The following is a 17,947-nucleotide window of genomic DNA, read 5'->3' on the forward strand; positions in this document are numbered from 1 at the left end:
TTTCAACATACAAAATCTAATGGAATGTCTCTCCCCCTAATTTGGATAATCTTGATCTCTTATAATATATATGCCATGAATATTTTATTATATTTTATGTGGGTTCTTTTAGGGATGAAATCCATAATAGAATTATAGTATGTATAAATATATATCTTAATCCTTATGGATAAAAAGAGAGAACACTTTATCCATAATTCTTATAAATAAGAAATATATAACTAGCTTGTTACATAGGGTTCTGATGAAACTTTACGGAATAACCACCACTATTGGGATCCTGCTGTAGCTCAAAGTTATTTGTGGAAAGGCCAAAGGGCTTCAACACCATGTTACCCAGATCTTTAAGCTTCCCCAACATTTCTGCCTTTAATTTTTCGTTTCTTTCATTAATTAGCGGAGGTAACCTCTGGAAAAAAAATAAAATTTATATATTGATAGAGATTATCATAAACAATTTTAAATATCTACATTTTTTAGAAAGTAGTACATTACCCTCGTAGCATGATTAGCGTCCGTGTGATTAGGATCAAATGTTAATACTTTCTTAAAGTCTTCTAATGCTTCGTCTAACTTATCAGTCTCCTCATACAATTGTGCTCTCCTGATATAAGCCTTTACATAACTGGAATTTAATTCAATAGCCTTTGTACAGTCGGATATCGCCGAATCCTTCTCTGTCTGAAAAGTAATTGCTTGCTAATAATGACTGGAAGATACAAATACAATTTATGTCAATAGCTTAATTGCTGTTAATAAGTACCTGACATTTCGCTTTCGCTGCTGCTCTATTGGCATACAATATAGATCTCTCTTTGCTATATGCTAAAGGACAAATTTCTAATGCTTTTGTATATTGAGATATCGCTGGTACAAATTCACCATTTTTGAAAAGGTCATTCCCTGTCTGTTTTAAATTTTCTGCCTCGCCTTTGAATGCCTGTAAAAACAGATAAATATATCAAAAAACAATTTTTTTAAAATAGAAAACAAACATTGGAAAAATACAAATTTTATAATTTAAAAAAAAATAAAGCTCTCTCATATTTTTAATTTATTATTTTCCAAAAATAATTTTAATGAATTAATGAGACTTTTCCAGCAAATTACATTGAAGTAAATTTTCAGTTAAATGCATAATAAAAATTTTTATTATGAAAATTATCTAATCATATTTCATATCACATTAATTGCAAAAAGTCTCATTAATCCATTAAAAATATTTTAATTAGGTTTTTTTTTTTGTTATATTAAAAGAGTGACTAAAGTATATTTTTAAAAATATAAACTATGTATTGTTTACTTAATTAATGAAAATAGTAATTATGTAACTATATATATAATCCTATTGGCTTGCAATCTACATTTAAAATAATGACTATTAATTCAAATTTATATTATCTAAAAAAGAAAAAAATAATAAAAAATCAACCTGCGATAATTAAACTGTAAAGATGTTAAATATTTGAAAAAAAAAACAAAATTTTGTGAAAAAATGAGACTTTTTCGTAGAAATCGTATTTTATAAAAGAAAATTTTTTTTTACTCTTCCCTGTTTACATATCTAGATATAACATACAGTAATAATTGTGTAAAGACACATTGCAAACGTACCTCTTTTTCAGGCTCTGTAAGACTCAAATCTCTCTCCTTTAGAAGATCCTCGAGCGCATCCTCCGAAAGATCCGTACTCTGTGCGTTATCATCATTATTATCGTTACTTTCGTTGTTCTTTTTATCTAAAATATCCCACGAATCACCCGCTATATTTTTCGACCTTGTACTCTCGTCCACTTTGATGCAGGAACTTTCGAGATCTCGGGTAAGTTCCTCGATAACTTCTTCGTTGGACTGAAGTCTCTCACATTTGTCGCTCGCATTATCCATCGTATTATTCATCAAAGTATAACATTAACAAAAAAAAAAAAAAAAAATAGGCAATAGCATGAATCTATTACTTCGACGGAAGTTAATCGATGTGTATGCATAAACACATGCAAAATCAGCTGTTCCTATCCTTGATGACTGACGTTTCTCCGTTGCGTACGTTCAATAGAGCGCGTGTCCTTCGATCGTTTCCAACCAATTTTGTGCGTGTGTTAATTTTTTATTTCAATTTGCTCGAAGATAGATTCGTTGTCCTTGATTAAGTCTCTCTCTCTCTCTCTCTCTCTCCCTCTTGCAATTTTTCCCTTTTTTTCTAAATACGCATATTATTCACGGTTAAATGCGAAAAGTGCAATGTACATCACAGACGTAACATCGACGGAGACAAAAACGTATCTGCACTTTGAGTGCAGATGGCGCGAAAGGAGTGACAAGCAAGGATCATGAAAATAGAAGAGAGAAAACTACGTTTCTAATATCGGCCAATGAGTTTGCAGTGTTTCCAACGAAGCTGTGATTTTATTGGGCATCGTGCGATGTTTAAAAATAATATCATTGATCTTTTCATCGATGACTTTAGTTTGAAAATTACATCGTCATATGAATCTAAGAATTTTCCTAATAAACGCAAAAAAACATTAGATGAAACGTAATAAGATGATTAAAAACATGTTTTTAAAAAAAGAAGAAGTATATATATTTTTTTATATCTCTATCTGATTATATATTTTTTTATATCCATATCTGATTATGCATATAATTTAATTTACATATCTCTTGTTTGCCTTATTATTATCTTTTATATGAGTTTTGATATATTTTTACAGACAAAATAATAAAAATTTACAATTGATTGTTATTACAGTTAACTTTTACGAAAATTTATTTTTTAATTTTGCATCTCTTTTATTTTCCTTTCTACACAAAATTCAGTCAGAAATTTACAGAAAATGAACATGTGTAATGTCTTAAAAACATAGCTGTGTAAAATCAGTTTCTTGCAATCAATGCGATAAAACTTGACGTGCGTGAAAATTTCATGATGAATAGCGCGTGAAGCAAGAATGTCCGAATGTCGTAATCGTATAAATTAAACTGATTAGCGATAATATGATGCATGATATCAGTCGAAGGAGTATATATTATGTCGAGCAAGGTCGCGATGTAAATATATACGATCTCGCGATAAATTGGCCACGTTCTCAAGATTATGATTTAGAAAGATCCGAATAACAAGCGAAGCAATTTCTAGGCGTGTACGTATATTTATAATATATATATATATATATATATATATATATATGTATGTACATATGTTTGCACTGTATGAACGAAATGTCATATGCAACGACGTTAGTTATTCGCGCGATAGTAAATATTTTACGACGATGACGATGAGAGATTGATCGATTTCGTCGCGTCACTTTAAGAGGCGCGAAATAAAAAGAGAAGGACAGAGAGCGAGAACGCAGATGAATGGATGACAGTTGATCTGTTAATTTAATATTTAATTTTTTTTCGCAGATTACGTTTTTGGAATATTATCAATATTTAAAGGATTTCGCAAATAACTAGGCACAATCTAAGAATAGCAATCGATAAAACGATGACAGAGAGGGAGTGAAAATTAGAAGGCAACGGAGGAAGAGAGAGAGAGATGGAGAGAGAGAGAGGACGAGCAAGAGAGGGGGAGGTATATATATATATATCAGATATCAGACGCGAATCACGTCGTTCTCGTTCCTGTCGCGCGAGAACCAACAAGAGGCGCGAAGAGATTTCGGCCTGTGTGTGTGTTTATTATATGCTTCCCAATGCGGCGAAAACGAGACTGAGATCGAATAAACGATCGTAATAATATAAATTTTACCCTTTCGATCTGCGAGAAATTCGACGCTGCGTGTCGTAAAAGTGCCTTTTCTGTCATTGACGCGCACGCAAAATGGTAAGTTTACTCAGTGAATCCAGGTCATTATAATCGTTCTTCTCTTTTTCCACCAAAAATTCCTTCAAATATTATTTTGTTATTTATTTACTTTATTTTATTATTCATTTATTTATTTTATTTATTTTATTTATTTTATTTATTTTATTTATTTTATTTATTTTATTAATTTTATTATTTATTGTATTAATTTATATTTATTTAATTATTTTATATTTTATAAGGCTTTTTTTTCTCTTCCAGTTTCAAAGAGAGGGAGCAAGATTGAGACAGCGCAAGAGAACATCAGTTGAATTACCTTACGATGGCAAGATTGCTTCTAAGAAGCAAGACGTACTGCCAAATGAGACCCAGCATCTGCTCTTTGTTCTCACGTTTTTTCTCTTTGTGTCATTTATTATAATTGTATTGGAGAGAAATCTGCCTGATCCTATAACCATCGATACTGAGAGATTGTATCCAGGGAGATTTGTAGCTGAACGAGCTCGCAATCATATTGTGAATCTGACGTCGATTGGACCTCGAATCGCTGGGAGTTACGAGAATGAAGTTCTGGCTGTTAAATTTCTGACGACAACGATCAATCATATGATTGGAACGGCCCACGAGAATCATAGGATAGTTTTCAACGTCACAAAGCACAGTGGAGCATTCCCACTTAAGTTTCTCGATGGCATGACCAATGTTTATAGAAACGTGCAAAATGTTATTGTCAAGGTTGGACCTCATAGGCCTACGATGTACAGCTTGCTGCTTAATTGTCATTTTGATACATTTATAGAGAGTCCAGGTAAATAAATTACTATACATGATATATGCAAGATATCTACTAAATATACATGATTATATTATTTAAATGAAAATTATTTTATATTATTGTGCAATTATTATATAGTTTAATTATTACATTTATTTATTTATTTATTATATTTAAATTATTTTCAGGTGGTTCAGATGATGGTGCTGGTTGTGCTGTGATGCTGGAGATTTTACGAATAATTACTCAGAGCCCTAAAATATTGAAGCATAGTCTTATATTTTTATTTAATGGCGCTGAAGAGAATATATTGCAAGTATGTTAATTTTATGATACACTTTGATAGTTATCGAAGAGGACTTACATTTCTTACAATGTATTTATTGTAGGCATCCCATGGCTTTATAACGCAGCATCCATGGGCGAAGGAAGTTAAAACATTTATAAATCTAGAAGCATGCGGAGCCGGTGGTCGTGAATTATTATTTCAGGCTGGACCTCACAATTCTTGGATGCTCGAGGTATATCATTTTATTCCCACTGTTATTAATTCAATGTTAAAATTTATTTTTTTGTCATGACATATATATCTATGCAGGTTTATGCCAAATCTGTGCCATATCCTTACGCATCGTCCTTAGCTCAAGAAATATTTGAGAGTGGTATTGTACCTGGTGACACAGACTTTCGGATATTTCGAGATTTCGGGAAAGTTTCCGGTTGGTTATAAATTTATACTCTTTTTTATGTTACAGAATGTTATATTGTTACAGAAAATTTATATACTAATCTATATGTAAAATTTCACACAGGCGTTGACTTTGCATGGTCAAAGAATGGCTATGTGTATCATACTAGGTTTGATAATGTTGATCAGATACCGTTGGGAGCCTTGCAAAGGACTGGTGATAATATTCTAGCGTTAACGCAAGGGATAGTGTTCGAAGATCATTTATCAGATCAGAATATGCAGGAGACACGGGGAAATCTTGTATTCTTTGACTTTTTGGGCGCTTTTGTTGTTAGATGGCCACAATACATCGCCAGTACAGTTAATGTCGCCAGTTTAATTACAGCTGGATACTCTATCTATTTGAATATGCAGAATGCACATAGAAGTAAGAATATATAATCATTATTTAAATTCAGTAGATCTTGGTAAACAAGCTTTTTTTTTACATTTACATATTTTTACATTTAAATGATACGATTGAATTTTTTATCGAGTATAGATATTAAGAGACAGATGTACATGAGACACGTGACAATGTGCATTGGAATAATCATCATCTCGTGGTTGGCATCCATGCTTTCTTGCACGTTAATCGCCCTGATCTTGACAAAACTGGGAAAGGTAATGAGTTGGTACGCGAGACCGGCCTGGCTATTTTTTTTATACATCTGTCCAACCACTTTTGTGTCGATGATCGTATTCCTGCACATCGGATCGAGGCAGAAGAAGGCAAGTGATAGAGATATCTGTCCTGTGGCAGTCTCATTTATTAAATGATTATGTTTGTGGTTTGAATATTAACATATAAAGTCACACTTGAGGAGAAACTGCATGAATCAGCTGCGTCAAAAATTAAATAAATCTAATACATTTCAAGATTCATGAATTTAATTGTGCAAAACAATTTAAAAAATGAAAAATAAAAAGCCTTTTAAAATATAAAATTAATAATTAATTATTTTATGAATTAAATTAAAAATTTGCTCTGTAGAATATAATTTAATCTCAAACTCGTAAATATTATCTATATAAAACTAACTTTTTTTATAGTAATTGTACACATAAATTTATGAAAATCGAGTAATTCTACAGGATAAATCTTTACTTTAATTCATAAATTAATAATTTTTTAATTTAAAAGGCTAAAAATACTTTGTGTCCAATTTTCATAATTTTTTATGTAGTTCCTCCTTAAAAGCTTATCGCGATGTGAAAAATTTATAGGATAATTGATAATTTATAGGACGTTAGCTCTGCGTGGATCTTGTATCAAATGTATTGCGACGCATATGCCATGATATGGATGTCGATTCTTTTTGTATGTGTTTTATTCGAGATAAGATCGGGCTTTATACCGTTGCATTGGGTCTTATTCCCGGCGATTGGAAATATCATGCGACACTATTTCTTCAACAAATGGAAAGGTGAATATAATTTTAACATAATTCTTATCGTTTTTAAGTGCTAACATTGGTAATTTTAACCATTTTAAAACGTTATTATTCTCTCCAACATTTAATATAAAGTACTTTTCTAAATTTTATAGACTGGAAATGGCTTTGTTATCATTTGGCAACGTTGAGCCTGTCTTACATTCAGTCATTTTACTTATCGCTCGGTGCTCTCTATCTTTTCATCCCAATAATGGGAAGGTCTGGCGGCAGTATTAATTCCGAAGTCGTAATGGCTAACATGTTGTCGATATTGTTCTGTCTGCTATTTAGTTTTACGGTAAAATATTTAGTAACAAATCATATATTTGCATGAATTGAATGAATTACAGTTTGAAATTTGTATGCATCTCTTTTAATACTGCATTATATGTATAACTGACGTCTCTTTCAATGTTTTCAGTCGCCAATAGTGCTTCTAATAAAGAATGCGGAACGAATTATAAATGTGATAGTTGGAATTTTTTTAATTGCTATTGCTGTGTTAATTTTAACACCGCTCGGATTCCCTTACAGTGGTGATCCATTATCGCCAGCCCCAGAACGATTTATGATCATGGTATAATATAATTGTCTTTCTTTTTTTCTTTAAAATTTCTTGTTTTGTATAAAATAATAGTTTTATATACATTTTTTTGTGTGATTTATAGCACACTCAACGTCAGTTTTACGATGCAAACGGTAATATTAGGTACTCCGGTACAGGATATTGGTCAGTGGATTTAGATATGAATAGTCCTCAAAGTGTGGAATCGATAGTACCTGAAATGGCTGTCGCGACGCCAACAATCCGAGACTGCGAGAAAGAATTATACTGTGGTTTTCCATATTTAATGCCAGTCACAACTTTCTTATGGTACGTACATACATCAAAATTGATAAGGATCGTTTGAAAATAAAACATTGAAAATTGACACAGTGATTGACAAAGCGTATCATTTTATAGGAAATCGACATGGATTCCTGGACCTGCCCCTCTTATAAGTATTCCTACAAAACTCGAGCTCATTTCAAAGACTGCAAAACAAAACATAATTAATTTTACCTTTAATGTTACAGGTAATATATTAATTAATGAATTTTATCTAACAGTTATGATATAATATAAATATATATTATAATATAAATTAATATAATAAATATAAATTATTCTCTATATTGATTTTTAGGTCCTGATCACATAGGTATAATTCTATCTCCATATAAAGGTGTTCATTTAGAAAAGTGGTCTGTGATCGATGAAAAGCCATTGCTAGGTCCAATGTGGAATGACAGAGAGACTTACTTCATCTATTATGCATGTGCCTCAGATTGTATGCCATATACATTTTCTATCAAGTTGAATGTAAGTTTGTGATCTTCAAAAAAACCTTTTTTTTTTTTAAATTAAATTAATTAATTTAATTTATTTTTCTAAATTAAATTATATATTCTATTTATAGGTGTCCACTGTGCAGAAAGGCCCGTGTTTGTCGATCGCGTTAGCCGGGCACTTTTTACACGGCGAACACCAAAGATCTCTGAGATTTAAGAAATTTTTGGCGCAGTTTCCATCGTGGACCGTCATCACTCCCTGGACAGCGACGTATACGTCGTGGGAATTTTAACGGCCATAGGACAATGTTGCGAACTAAAAGCGGACTAAAAATGCAAAGCAATATCGTCCTACAGAATAAAACATCTCTCGAATTAACGAAGCAGCCTAATTAAATTGCGATTTTGAGGTATGATTGAAACCTAATAACGTCTATATATAATATCGCTTGAATACTTAGATTTAGTCTTTAACATTTCTTAATATATTTCGACATTCGAAAAGTATCGAGGACCGTTAACGAAATACAGTAAAGAATGAAACACCGAAGTGTTTTCATTCTGAATTTATATATGAATTTTTTACTAGCACATTATCGTTAACAGAAGCGATGTCAAATTAGCGTAAGATGTTGATTTAGATTTAAATTATACAGAACATCTTTTATCATTATATATATATACATTAGAAAGTGAGAGGGATAAAAAAAGAAAAAGAGAGATAATATAATGGAAAATATTTGCCCAAATGCTTTCAAAAGTGATAGCTACGATTATTTTTCGTAGAAAAACGTACAGTAATATTGCATATCATAAGCACGATTTAGAATAATTCTACTCACTGTCTTTCGATAATTTCTACAAATATTAAAAAATCAAAATCTAGAAATCGAATAACATAGAAACTGTGATTGCATGACATACGCTCTCTTAGTACGTTTCAAATTTACAGATTTAAATATCAATACTATATATATATATATATATATATATATATATATATATATATATATATAGTTCAAGTTGCCATTTCAAGCGATAAATCAACTACTAATTGCATGATTAGCGTATTGTGCATGAATTATACAAGAACTGTTTGAACCATTTATAGACTCTTTTATGCTTTTGAATACCTTAGAGCTTGCGAGTTTGAAGGTACGCGTTTTAATCGGCCATAAAGCTGTTATTTGGCATAAAATACAGCTCAATGTTGTTAAACACATCAAATTTTCCTCATAAATAGACAATATAAATGACAAGTAAATAGTAGTTACATTTACATCGTGATACTTTTGCGACAAAAGTTATTTGAGATACTAAAATTTAATATTTCAAAGGTTTTTATATTTTGAATAGTAATCAAAGAAATAACATTTTTCTTGAATGTACATATATTTTAATATTATATATATATATATATATATATATATATATATATATATATATATATATATACTATATATATATATATATATATACTATATATATATATATTATATATATGTATGTATGTATATAATATGTGTACATATGCATATATATACAGAATGGTTAATATGTTACATTCTATTCTTAGATTGAGTATTTGATTCAACTCTGTTGCAATGAATTTAGAGTAATTTGCAAGAGCATTAGAATTTTGTAAAAGAACTTTCATTTTATGCTCTAATCAATTTATGAACCATTCCCATTTCCATTTTCCTAATTTTTAATATAGATAATCTAGAAATCTTTTTAATAGCATATCAAAAAAAATGAGACTTAACATGATCATATATATATATATATATGTCCTGATGTAATTTTTAGTGACTTTTATATAATAGTTTAATATTTTTTATAGTTAGATGCTGATTTGCTCTATCTGTTTATGCTTTATGTAGTTGTAAACAGATGTCAAAGCTATCTTTAAATATAAATCCTTAATTTCTTTATGCAACGCTTTCTTCTCAATGAAAAAAAAAAGAAAATAATTTCTTTCGCCTCTATTAATATATTTCTTCAATGATTATCTGTCGCACATACAAAGCATCCACATTTTATCCGATACTGCACTCTTAACAATACGTTCTGCATGAAATTGTGGGCCACTTTTTTATATTACTATATCTATGCATGTATGACAATTAAGAGTCATTGTTATTCCGATTCTTCTATCGTGATCTTGACACGATTCCTCTTCACCATCTCTTTCATAATTCACAATTAATATCAATTTATTCCACGAGCACATTGAAGACTACTTAACAAAGTTGATCAGTAGGGTAGTTTCTATAACGGTTAAAAGACTATGAGATACTTTGCTTACGTAATGAAATTTTTGCCACGAGTCCATTGACATAGCTGAATGCTTAAACAAACGCTTAATGCCTGTGCCGTGAGTTACCTTATTGTAACTTATCGAATTATTCACAATTGTACTTGATAAAATATAATATATGACGAATATGATTATATCGCGCGAAACTCTTCTCATTGAAATTTTTCGCGAATAGAGATAGTTATATCTATCAATATTAGTGATGAATAGTACAACGCGCGCGCGTATTTCATTATAAAAAAAATATAATAGTTTTATATAATATATGACTCAAGATTTTTGTAGAGTAACAAAACAGGAAAAAAGATTAAAATATATAAAACGCGAGGAGCCACGAAAAAAAGTTGAAGCACGTTAGAGAGAATGTTTACGTAATATATTTTTATATGTAGTTCAAATTATTTATCTTCTGTTCTGTTTGTTATATAATTTCCGTTATTTACATTAATATTATTAAGCGTTAAATTGTAGCTGTTTTATCTAATTTTTTTTACACACGGTACATTTTCAACTTGTTAGCTACTAAAAAAAGTTTCAAAACCGCACAAATCCATATTTACTTAATCGATTATGCACAAAATTATAAGCAATAATTATATAATTTAATAGCAGCTGTACGTAATTAATTACAACGGAAATAACCGAATATTAAATTTGTCCGTTTTTTTTTTACGTATTTATCTTTTTTTTTTTGCACATACTTTATATGTTATACACATGAAAATATATCTTTGTATGTTCTGTGATTAATACGAGCGGAGAGAGTTTTATTATCGTAAAGCAAAAGTTGCGTAGTAGCTACATTAATTAACAGGGTTTTTATTTTATTATTAAATGTAAAGTAAAACGGAGTTGAGTAAGACTAACACAAAGTTTTCTCATCCGTTCTTCGTTTCGCGAGAAGAGAAAATTCCAGGGCCTTCTGTATTTTTCGCGCATGAATCATATAAATAATTGTACTTCACGACAACTTCGTTTTACGCCAAATACCGGCCAAAGGATCCATCCATTGTGCGTGACATACATATGTAATCGTTAATAATTCATTTCTGTTATATGTTAGGTAAAAGTAAAATGAAAAAAAAAGCGTCATGTCCACGCGCGCCTGTTAAAAAGTTGTTGCTTTTAGTAATGTATATATGCTTTAATTGTTTTCCTACAAAAGTATTAGAGTATATTAGAAAATTACCAAAGAAAATTGAGCAATATACGTTGCAACAACGCTTCCTTTGTACAACTTTTTAAGCGGAGATGCGTTTTTTTAAAGAGAATTTTTACTTTAGGACTGAATTCTAAATACCTTTCTTTATAAGTAAATAAATAAAAAAGTAAACACACTCTGGCGTGATTCCAGGTTTATTGGAAACTCGATTAGTCCAGCTTTTGTTTAGATGCGATATAGACTTTGCGTGACACATTATTGTGTCTTTTGTAATATAATAATTAATACATAATTGTGCTTTTAGCAATTTTAAATTACGATGGGCGTATCGTGGACTTTAATTAGTTCAAATGATTTGACGTTCGATAAAATAGAGAGAGAGAGCGAAGATATAATATAATATATTATTTCCCTGCACACGCAAATTTATTTATACACAGGCATATGTTCCTGCTTATGTTTAAATATTACGGATATATATTGCGATACTGTTATTTGGCAGTTGTTGTTACATGATTAAGAGATTATATGAAGGGAGAGGAAATAAAGAGAATTAACGATATACAACATCGATTTCCTTCACTCGATTGGGTTTTATTGGCATTCGATGCCCCGTTGATCATTAATAACGATGATTAATCTAACGCAAGTTTTAGATTGTCAAGTGTCGCTGAGTACATTGACAAATTCATACATGAATTACACGAATATTAAAATTGTTCATGTGTTTTTTTTTATTTTTTTTAGAGAAAGTATATTTTTGTTATATAAATTAAGTTTGTTCGATATTCGCGCGTTTAAACTTTTGTCATGCGTTTAATCGATATAAAATTGTGTCTTTGGTTACTCAACGAATCTTTTGTTCGAATCGAATCAATTTCCTGTTTCCCGAGGCGTATACTCTTCGATGATTGTCACAACGATCGCGTTATTTAAGCTTCACGATCACATTCGCGTACCGTACAAAAGCAACACAATGGAGTCTTCTACGACGTGTTATCGTCACTTTTGAAATCATCCAGAAGAAAAACAGTATTGTTTAGCAATTATGTATTTGATGAGTTTTTTTTATGAATCCCTAATATTTAATTATTAATATATACACACATTAATATTATAATTATATGCTTTTATTTAAAAATTATGAAGGAAGAAGAATATATTAGAGAAAAAAGAAATCATAAAAAATCGGTGTCATTGTCATCATTTTTCAAGTCATCCAGAAAAAAAAGAAGAGTATCGTTTAGAGCAATTATCTATTTGATATGTTTTTTCTAATTGAATTCATATTTAATTATCAATATAATTCTATAATTATATAATGTTATATATATTATATTTATATAATTCCATAACAATCATATTTTTTATTTAAAAATTATGAAGAAAGGATAAAAATATTTATCAAAAGTCTGTATTGTCATTACTTTTCAAATGATCCGGAAGAAAAAATAAGAATCGTTTAGCAAGTCTTGTTTTTTCAATTGAAAATCTATATTTAATTATTAAACATACATTAATGTATTATATTTATAATAATCGTATTTTTTATTTAAAAATTACGAAGCAAGAATACATATTCATGAGAAATCTCTGCTGTATCTGGTCTTTTCGGCATTTCCCGTGGCGTTCGCAGATGACCAGAGGACCAGCGAAAGCCCGGTTCTCTCGTGTTTCGTAAGAAATGTGTCAATATTGACGCGCCGGCATCCTGTAAGGCGAGAACGATTTCCTGGTTAAAAACGATTCGCGGTCGCCGTGTCACCGCACTGATGTTCGCGCCGTGTCCGAGGTACGATTGTAGGAATATTTGTGCGAACGTAAAGTGGAGATTCTTCTAAAGGTACACGAGCGAAACTGGAGAATTTATTATATTATTCGTGAGAAAGGGATGAGACACATCCGATAATTTGCGTGCGATTAAGTGACTTTAATTTTACGACGATGCATTTAAAAAATCTCTAAGGTAAGTAAACTTCATCCTGAAATAATTATATTATATATTAGTTTTATATATCATCTCTCGAAGGCTTTCGATAAATTCACTCTCATTTACTCTGTTTTCTCAAACTGATCGTTCGATCGGCATTCAATCGGCATTCTTCGGACAAGTTAAGACTCGAGAATATCAGGCCTTTGTGCCGATTCATAAACATGCCGACAGTGTTATTACTTATCACAGAATATGTTTGATTACGTATGCCCGATCGCGATAAAAGTAGTGGTATCGCCGTGATAAAGGAAAGCCTTTACGATACCAAGAGGTCTCTTTCGCGCGAATTAAAAAAAAAAAGAATAATTGACAATCATGAAATTTTAATCCTTTCGTTTTTGACATAAATATGACATTTAGAAAAATTTGCAAATTCTCTCTCAATTTTTCTCGTAATCGAATTTTATTTTAATTGTGTAATATATGTAATTTATATAATCTTTGACGTAAAAAATTACAGTATAAGTATACTCGAATCACAGACATAATGTGTGTCAAAGACAATTCTTGATCACGAGATTGATTAAAGTGATGATTTTGTCGTTAGAGGCGACAAACTGTCACGCACGAGGTTTGTTCCGAAGGTTCCGGCAAAACGATAAAAATGTTACATAAGCGCACCGGTGTGTCTTGGTCGCACTTGATGCACCGACTTATGTATTACATCCTACGTGAATTAAAAACAAGAGCTGTCAATTGGGATCGCGCGGTGCGACAGCGTTTATTTGCAGCCTGTACATATATGTGCGTGTGTTGCGAAAAGAATCATGTGTCGTTAATTGAAATTAAGTAGCCGAAATTACCACTTTGTTAACACGAGCATCGTGCGAGATTCATTGCCTCTAGAGATCTGCAAAGTGACACTCATGTGATTCGCAAAGTGAAGTATCGTGAATATATTTCGCATTCTTCGATCTCTGATTTATGGTGATCGCATCATTCAGTTTTTTTTTTTTTTTTTTTTTTTTTTTTTTTCGCTTAATTCGGGTTTATATTTTCGGGATTTATTTTTATCTGAAAGTTTTTCTGACGGTTGAGAAGTTCAGCATCTGAAATTTCAGACACTCTTGTCTGAGAAGATACGTCTTATATAATTTCAGACAATTTATTATCAGAGTTTCTCTGAAAGTCTAAGAATTCAGACACTCTTCTGAAAACTTAAACAGTGCGTTACTTATCCGTAGGAAAATACTTGAGACCTTTTTATCTGAATTTTCAGCCAGTCACTTCTTCGAGCGCGAAGTGCAATGGAAGGTCTACATTTCGCGCTAATTGAAACACCGCGTACAATTATGAGTCGCCTGTAAAACAACCTGTTGACCGCGGGAGAGATATCGCAGGTGCGTCGTGTTACCACCCGAGTCTCAACTGGAGTTAATTACCGCGAAGATGATTACCTTAATTATTAACGTGCTAATAACCGGACGGACCGGGACGAATCTTTCCATCCATTAGACTTGCGATCTCGCAAGCTTCCCTCTATCTCGAGAAGCTTTTTTCATCGTGCTTGATGTTTCTGCCTCCCTGATTTCGAGATCACATATATATTCGATGACCTCCCTCCCCCGTCTTTTTTTTCCCGCCAATTTTTTTTTTCTCCTCGCGTCGCGCCCTACAAAGCTCTGTAGCTGCTTGTTCTGCAATTAGCATGTATGACTGGTCGCTTCGGTTTAAGTAAAGGTGTTTCGCAAAGTCCACCTCATTTGCACGACCTACTTCCACCGAGATCTCTGGTTCTACTGCGTTCTTCCTCGCTTATCAATGTTGTACATTGTTTCGGCGCGGAAAAGAATGACGTTTTTCTAGAAATATATTTGTAAAAAATATATATTAATAATGCGATAATCATATTCCATTTCATTCGCAAGAGAACTATCTAAATTCTACGTCTTTGGATATTTTATGAAATGTCACTTTGAACTGTTACTCGCCAACTGTATATCCATCTTATCTTCGTCATATATTTTTTTTATATTTCGTATCACTTTTGTACATTTGCTATACTTGATCTTTATTATTTTCTGCCTAATAACGATGCGTCACACGTTTAAGAGAAAGAGACAGAGAGAGATAAAAATTTAACGACACGAGCGATACGCGCGAAACACCTCGTAAAGCCTAAAAATACGCCGAAAATCTTTCGCGCGCGACGTCTTCTCTCTCATTTTCTCGTTTCGCGAAGATTAGCAATCGATCCTCGAACTTTTTCAATTAAAATCGCGGCCGAGAAAAATATATATTTTTACACTTGGACATTTAGCGAGAACATACAGCCCGAATATTCCGAACCGGATGGAAGGTGCGTTCCGTTGCGAACGTATTGCGTTTGCGTGTCCGCGCATACGTGTTTCGCGTACAAATTAATTGTTCCTCCAGTGGAGCGCTTTTTTTTTTCGCTTCCTTTCCTCACTCGGTGAATATACGGCGCCGACGACGACGACGACGATGGCGATTGTTGTCGTTGTTTGCCAGCGATGACTTTCTCCGCAACGGCTTCTCGACGTGCCTATTAATCGTCTACTAACACTCGTGGATGGCAAATTTTACTCTCCGAAATGTATAATTAAAGAAATTATGTCCAAACTGTATTTTACAAATACATATTACAGTAGTTAAACACGTTCTTCTTGAAGATAATGAAGGATTTCAAAGTGACTTTGTAATTTCTACCAGAGGTGGCTGTCTCGATCAGTTAATTATTTTTGCAAAAATAAAAAGTAAGTAGAATTGACGTAATATATAAGACACTATAAAATTTAAAATTTATTAGTGATAATTGTAAAAAGATTAGTGTCTGCAGGTTTCCGAATTTTCAGAAAAATCACTCTGATGACGAGACAAATTGCCTGAAATTCAGATACCCAGATTTGACAATATTCAGACAAAAAAAATGTGTCTGAATTCTTAGGTTTCAGTTTCTTACAGTCAAGATTATTTCATATATTCCATATGTATGGAATACAAATAAATTTATATAAATAAATTTGACGCAAGATAGAAGTTTCTCATTTTACTCAATGCTTTTCTCTCTTTCTATTTTAATTAATAAATTAGAATAAATTTATATACATATAATAACTTTTGACGTATCTACACAAATTTTATTTCAGCGAAGAGTTTTGATACATATATGATTATCAATCACTCGAGTGAATATAATATTGTTGTTTAATCTTCATCACTTGCAAACAGATGGAACACGAGCATACACCTAGACTCTGGTGTCTGATCGCGCGTCAATAAAACGTGTCTCTTTAACATACATGCGATTAAAGTTATGGTATGTATCGTGCGGTTACCGGTTACACGCACACGGGAACGCTGAACTTAAACCTTGTGCAACGCAGGGTGCTAGATTTGAACAGCTGTTGGATAACAACGGACATTTTTGCTACCCGAGATAGAGAAAAGGCACTTAACAGTACCTCGCAAAAAGTATTATATTAAAATATTTTTATTTTCTATAAATATTAAAAGCAATTTTTTTCGTCCTTTGTTAAATCACGTGCGGCGAAAATGCTCGCCAATTTTTTTTCAGTCGATTTCCAAATTGTATTTTTTTTTTGTGATAAGATAAAAAATGAAAACTTAATTTATAGAAATAAAACATTTTTTTATTCTAATTATTATTGATATCAAGCGTCTCTCGCATTCTTTCTCGTAAAGTTTGAGATAAATCCTAGCTATAATTATTTTAATCAAGAATTCTCGTACATAAAAAACGATGTAGATTAATTTTATCGCATTTGAGGCTTATCAAAAGATTAACGTATGTAAGTCGGAGAAATTTCAAATTCATTGTTGCGTAAAATAGCCTTGCGTAAAAGACGCTGTACTTAGATTTGATTGTTTACGACGTAAATAAATTCGTTACATTCCTAATCGCGATGCGCGAAGAATAATCAATGATCGATATAATATACTTCGTGGCAAATCGCCTGTACCATGTGTGATTATCAGGCGAGTATTTCTGATTGAGACCCAGAAAAAAAGGCGAATATATCTTATCGGAAGAGAAAATAAAATAAAAATAATCAGAATTTATACGTGATGACAGTAGCTTTTAGTTTTTATAGATCTTTTTATATTAATTCTGCAATATTTGTCCCGAAAAATTAGAATTCTTCTTGCAAATCATTTATAATCAAGAATTGAAGATTATAATGATTTTGATTATATTCAAACAGCTGATATGTACATAAGCTTGGTTCACTTTTCCGTGTCATAAACACGAGAAAAATGGGCTCCACACCAATCGTCGCGAACAAGCAAAAGATCGTGCATCTATCTCATAAAAAAAATCTAAACCCACACCGCGAAACCACATACCGAGTTTAACATCGCCGTTTATGATGCCACGATGGAATGATAATGATGTGTCGGTC

At 31.7% G+C, this 17,947-nt stretch overlaps 2 protein-coding genes across 3 annotated transcripts; one reads left to right on the forward strand and one right to left on the reverse strand.

The window, feature by feature from the left end:
* Positions 1 to 132: 132 nt before the first annotated feature.
* Positions 133 to 2,288, reverse strand: Ttc1 (Tetratricopeptide repeat domain 1). Its single transcript, XM_072903938.1, has 4 exons — positions 1,615 to 2,288; positions 764 to 940; positions 496 to 681; positions 133 to 409 (listed from the first exon to the last, which is right to left on the reverse strand). The coding sequence occupies exons 1-4, from the start codon at positions 1,897 to 1,899 to the stop codon at positions 230 to 232; spliced, it is 828 nt and encodes a 275-aa protein (XP_072760039.1). The 5' UTR covers positions 1,900 to 2,288; the 3' UTR covers positions 133 to 229.
* Positions 2,289 to 2,922: 634 nt separating this feature from the next.
* Positions 2,923 to 9,456, forward strand: LOC140671769 (endoplasmic reticulum metallopeptidase 1). Of its 2 annotated transcripts, none has more exons than XM_072903355.1 (15): positions 2,923 to 3,143; positions 3,412 to 3,832; positions 4,076 to 4,622; positions 4,778 to 4,905; positions 4,979 to 5,110; positions 5,188 to 5,308; positions 5,402 to 5,707; positions 5,822 to 6,051; positions 6,566 to 6,746; positions 6,869 to 7,053; positions 7,177 to 7,332; positions 7,424 to 7,629; positions 7,720 to 7,832; positions 7,943 to 8,118; positions 8,321 to 9,456. In XM_072903355.1, the coding sequence occupies exons 2-15, from the start codon at positions 3,830 to 3,832 to the stop codon at positions 8,378 to 8,380; spliced, it is 2,544 nt and encodes an 847-aa protein (XP_072759456.1). In that variant the 5' UTR covers positions 2,923 to 3,143; positions 3,412 to 3,829; the 3' UTR covers positions 8,381 to 9,456. The 2 variants fall into 2 exon arrangements, with proteins under 2 accessions (XP_072759456.1, XP_072759455.1); XM_072903354.1 differs by having other exon boundaries at positions 2,924 to 3,143; positions 8,216 to 9,455.
* The last annotated feature ends 8,491 nt before the right edge of the window (positions 9,457 to 17,947 follow it).

The sequence above is a fragment of the Anoplolepis gracilipes genome, chromosome 12 (genome assembly GCF_047496725.1).
Source record: "Anoplolepis gracilipes chromosome 12, ASM4749672v1, whole genome shotgun sequence".
NCBI lineage: Eukaryota > Metazoa > Arthropoda > Insecta > Hymenoptera > Formicidae > Anoplolepis > Anoplolepis gracilipes.

Excerpts from the sequence above, each read along its gene's own strand:
- LOC140671769 (XM_072903354.1), top strand. Across the intron at positions 4,623-4,777 it reads TACATTTATAGAGAGTCCAG|GTGGTTCAGATGATGGTGCT; the intron begins GTAAATAAATTA and ends AATTATTTTCAG. Across the intron at positions 5,111-5,187 it reads ACAATTCTTGGATGCTCGAG|GTTTATGCCAAATCTGTGCC; the intron begins GTATATCATTTT and ends ATATCTATGCAG.
- Ttc1 (XM_072903938.1), bottom strand. The coding sequence starts at position 1,899 with ATGAATAATACGATGGATAATGCGAGCGACAAATGTGAGAGACTTCAG. Across the intron at positions 682-763 it reads CAGCGAAAGCGAAATGTCAG|ACAGAGAAGGATTCGGCGAT; the intron begins GTACTTATTAAC and ends ATTACTTTTCAG. Across the intron at positions 410-495 it reads ACGCTAATCATGCTACGAGG|AGGTTACCTCCGCTAATTAA; the intron begins GTAATGTACTAC and ends TTTTTTTTCCAG.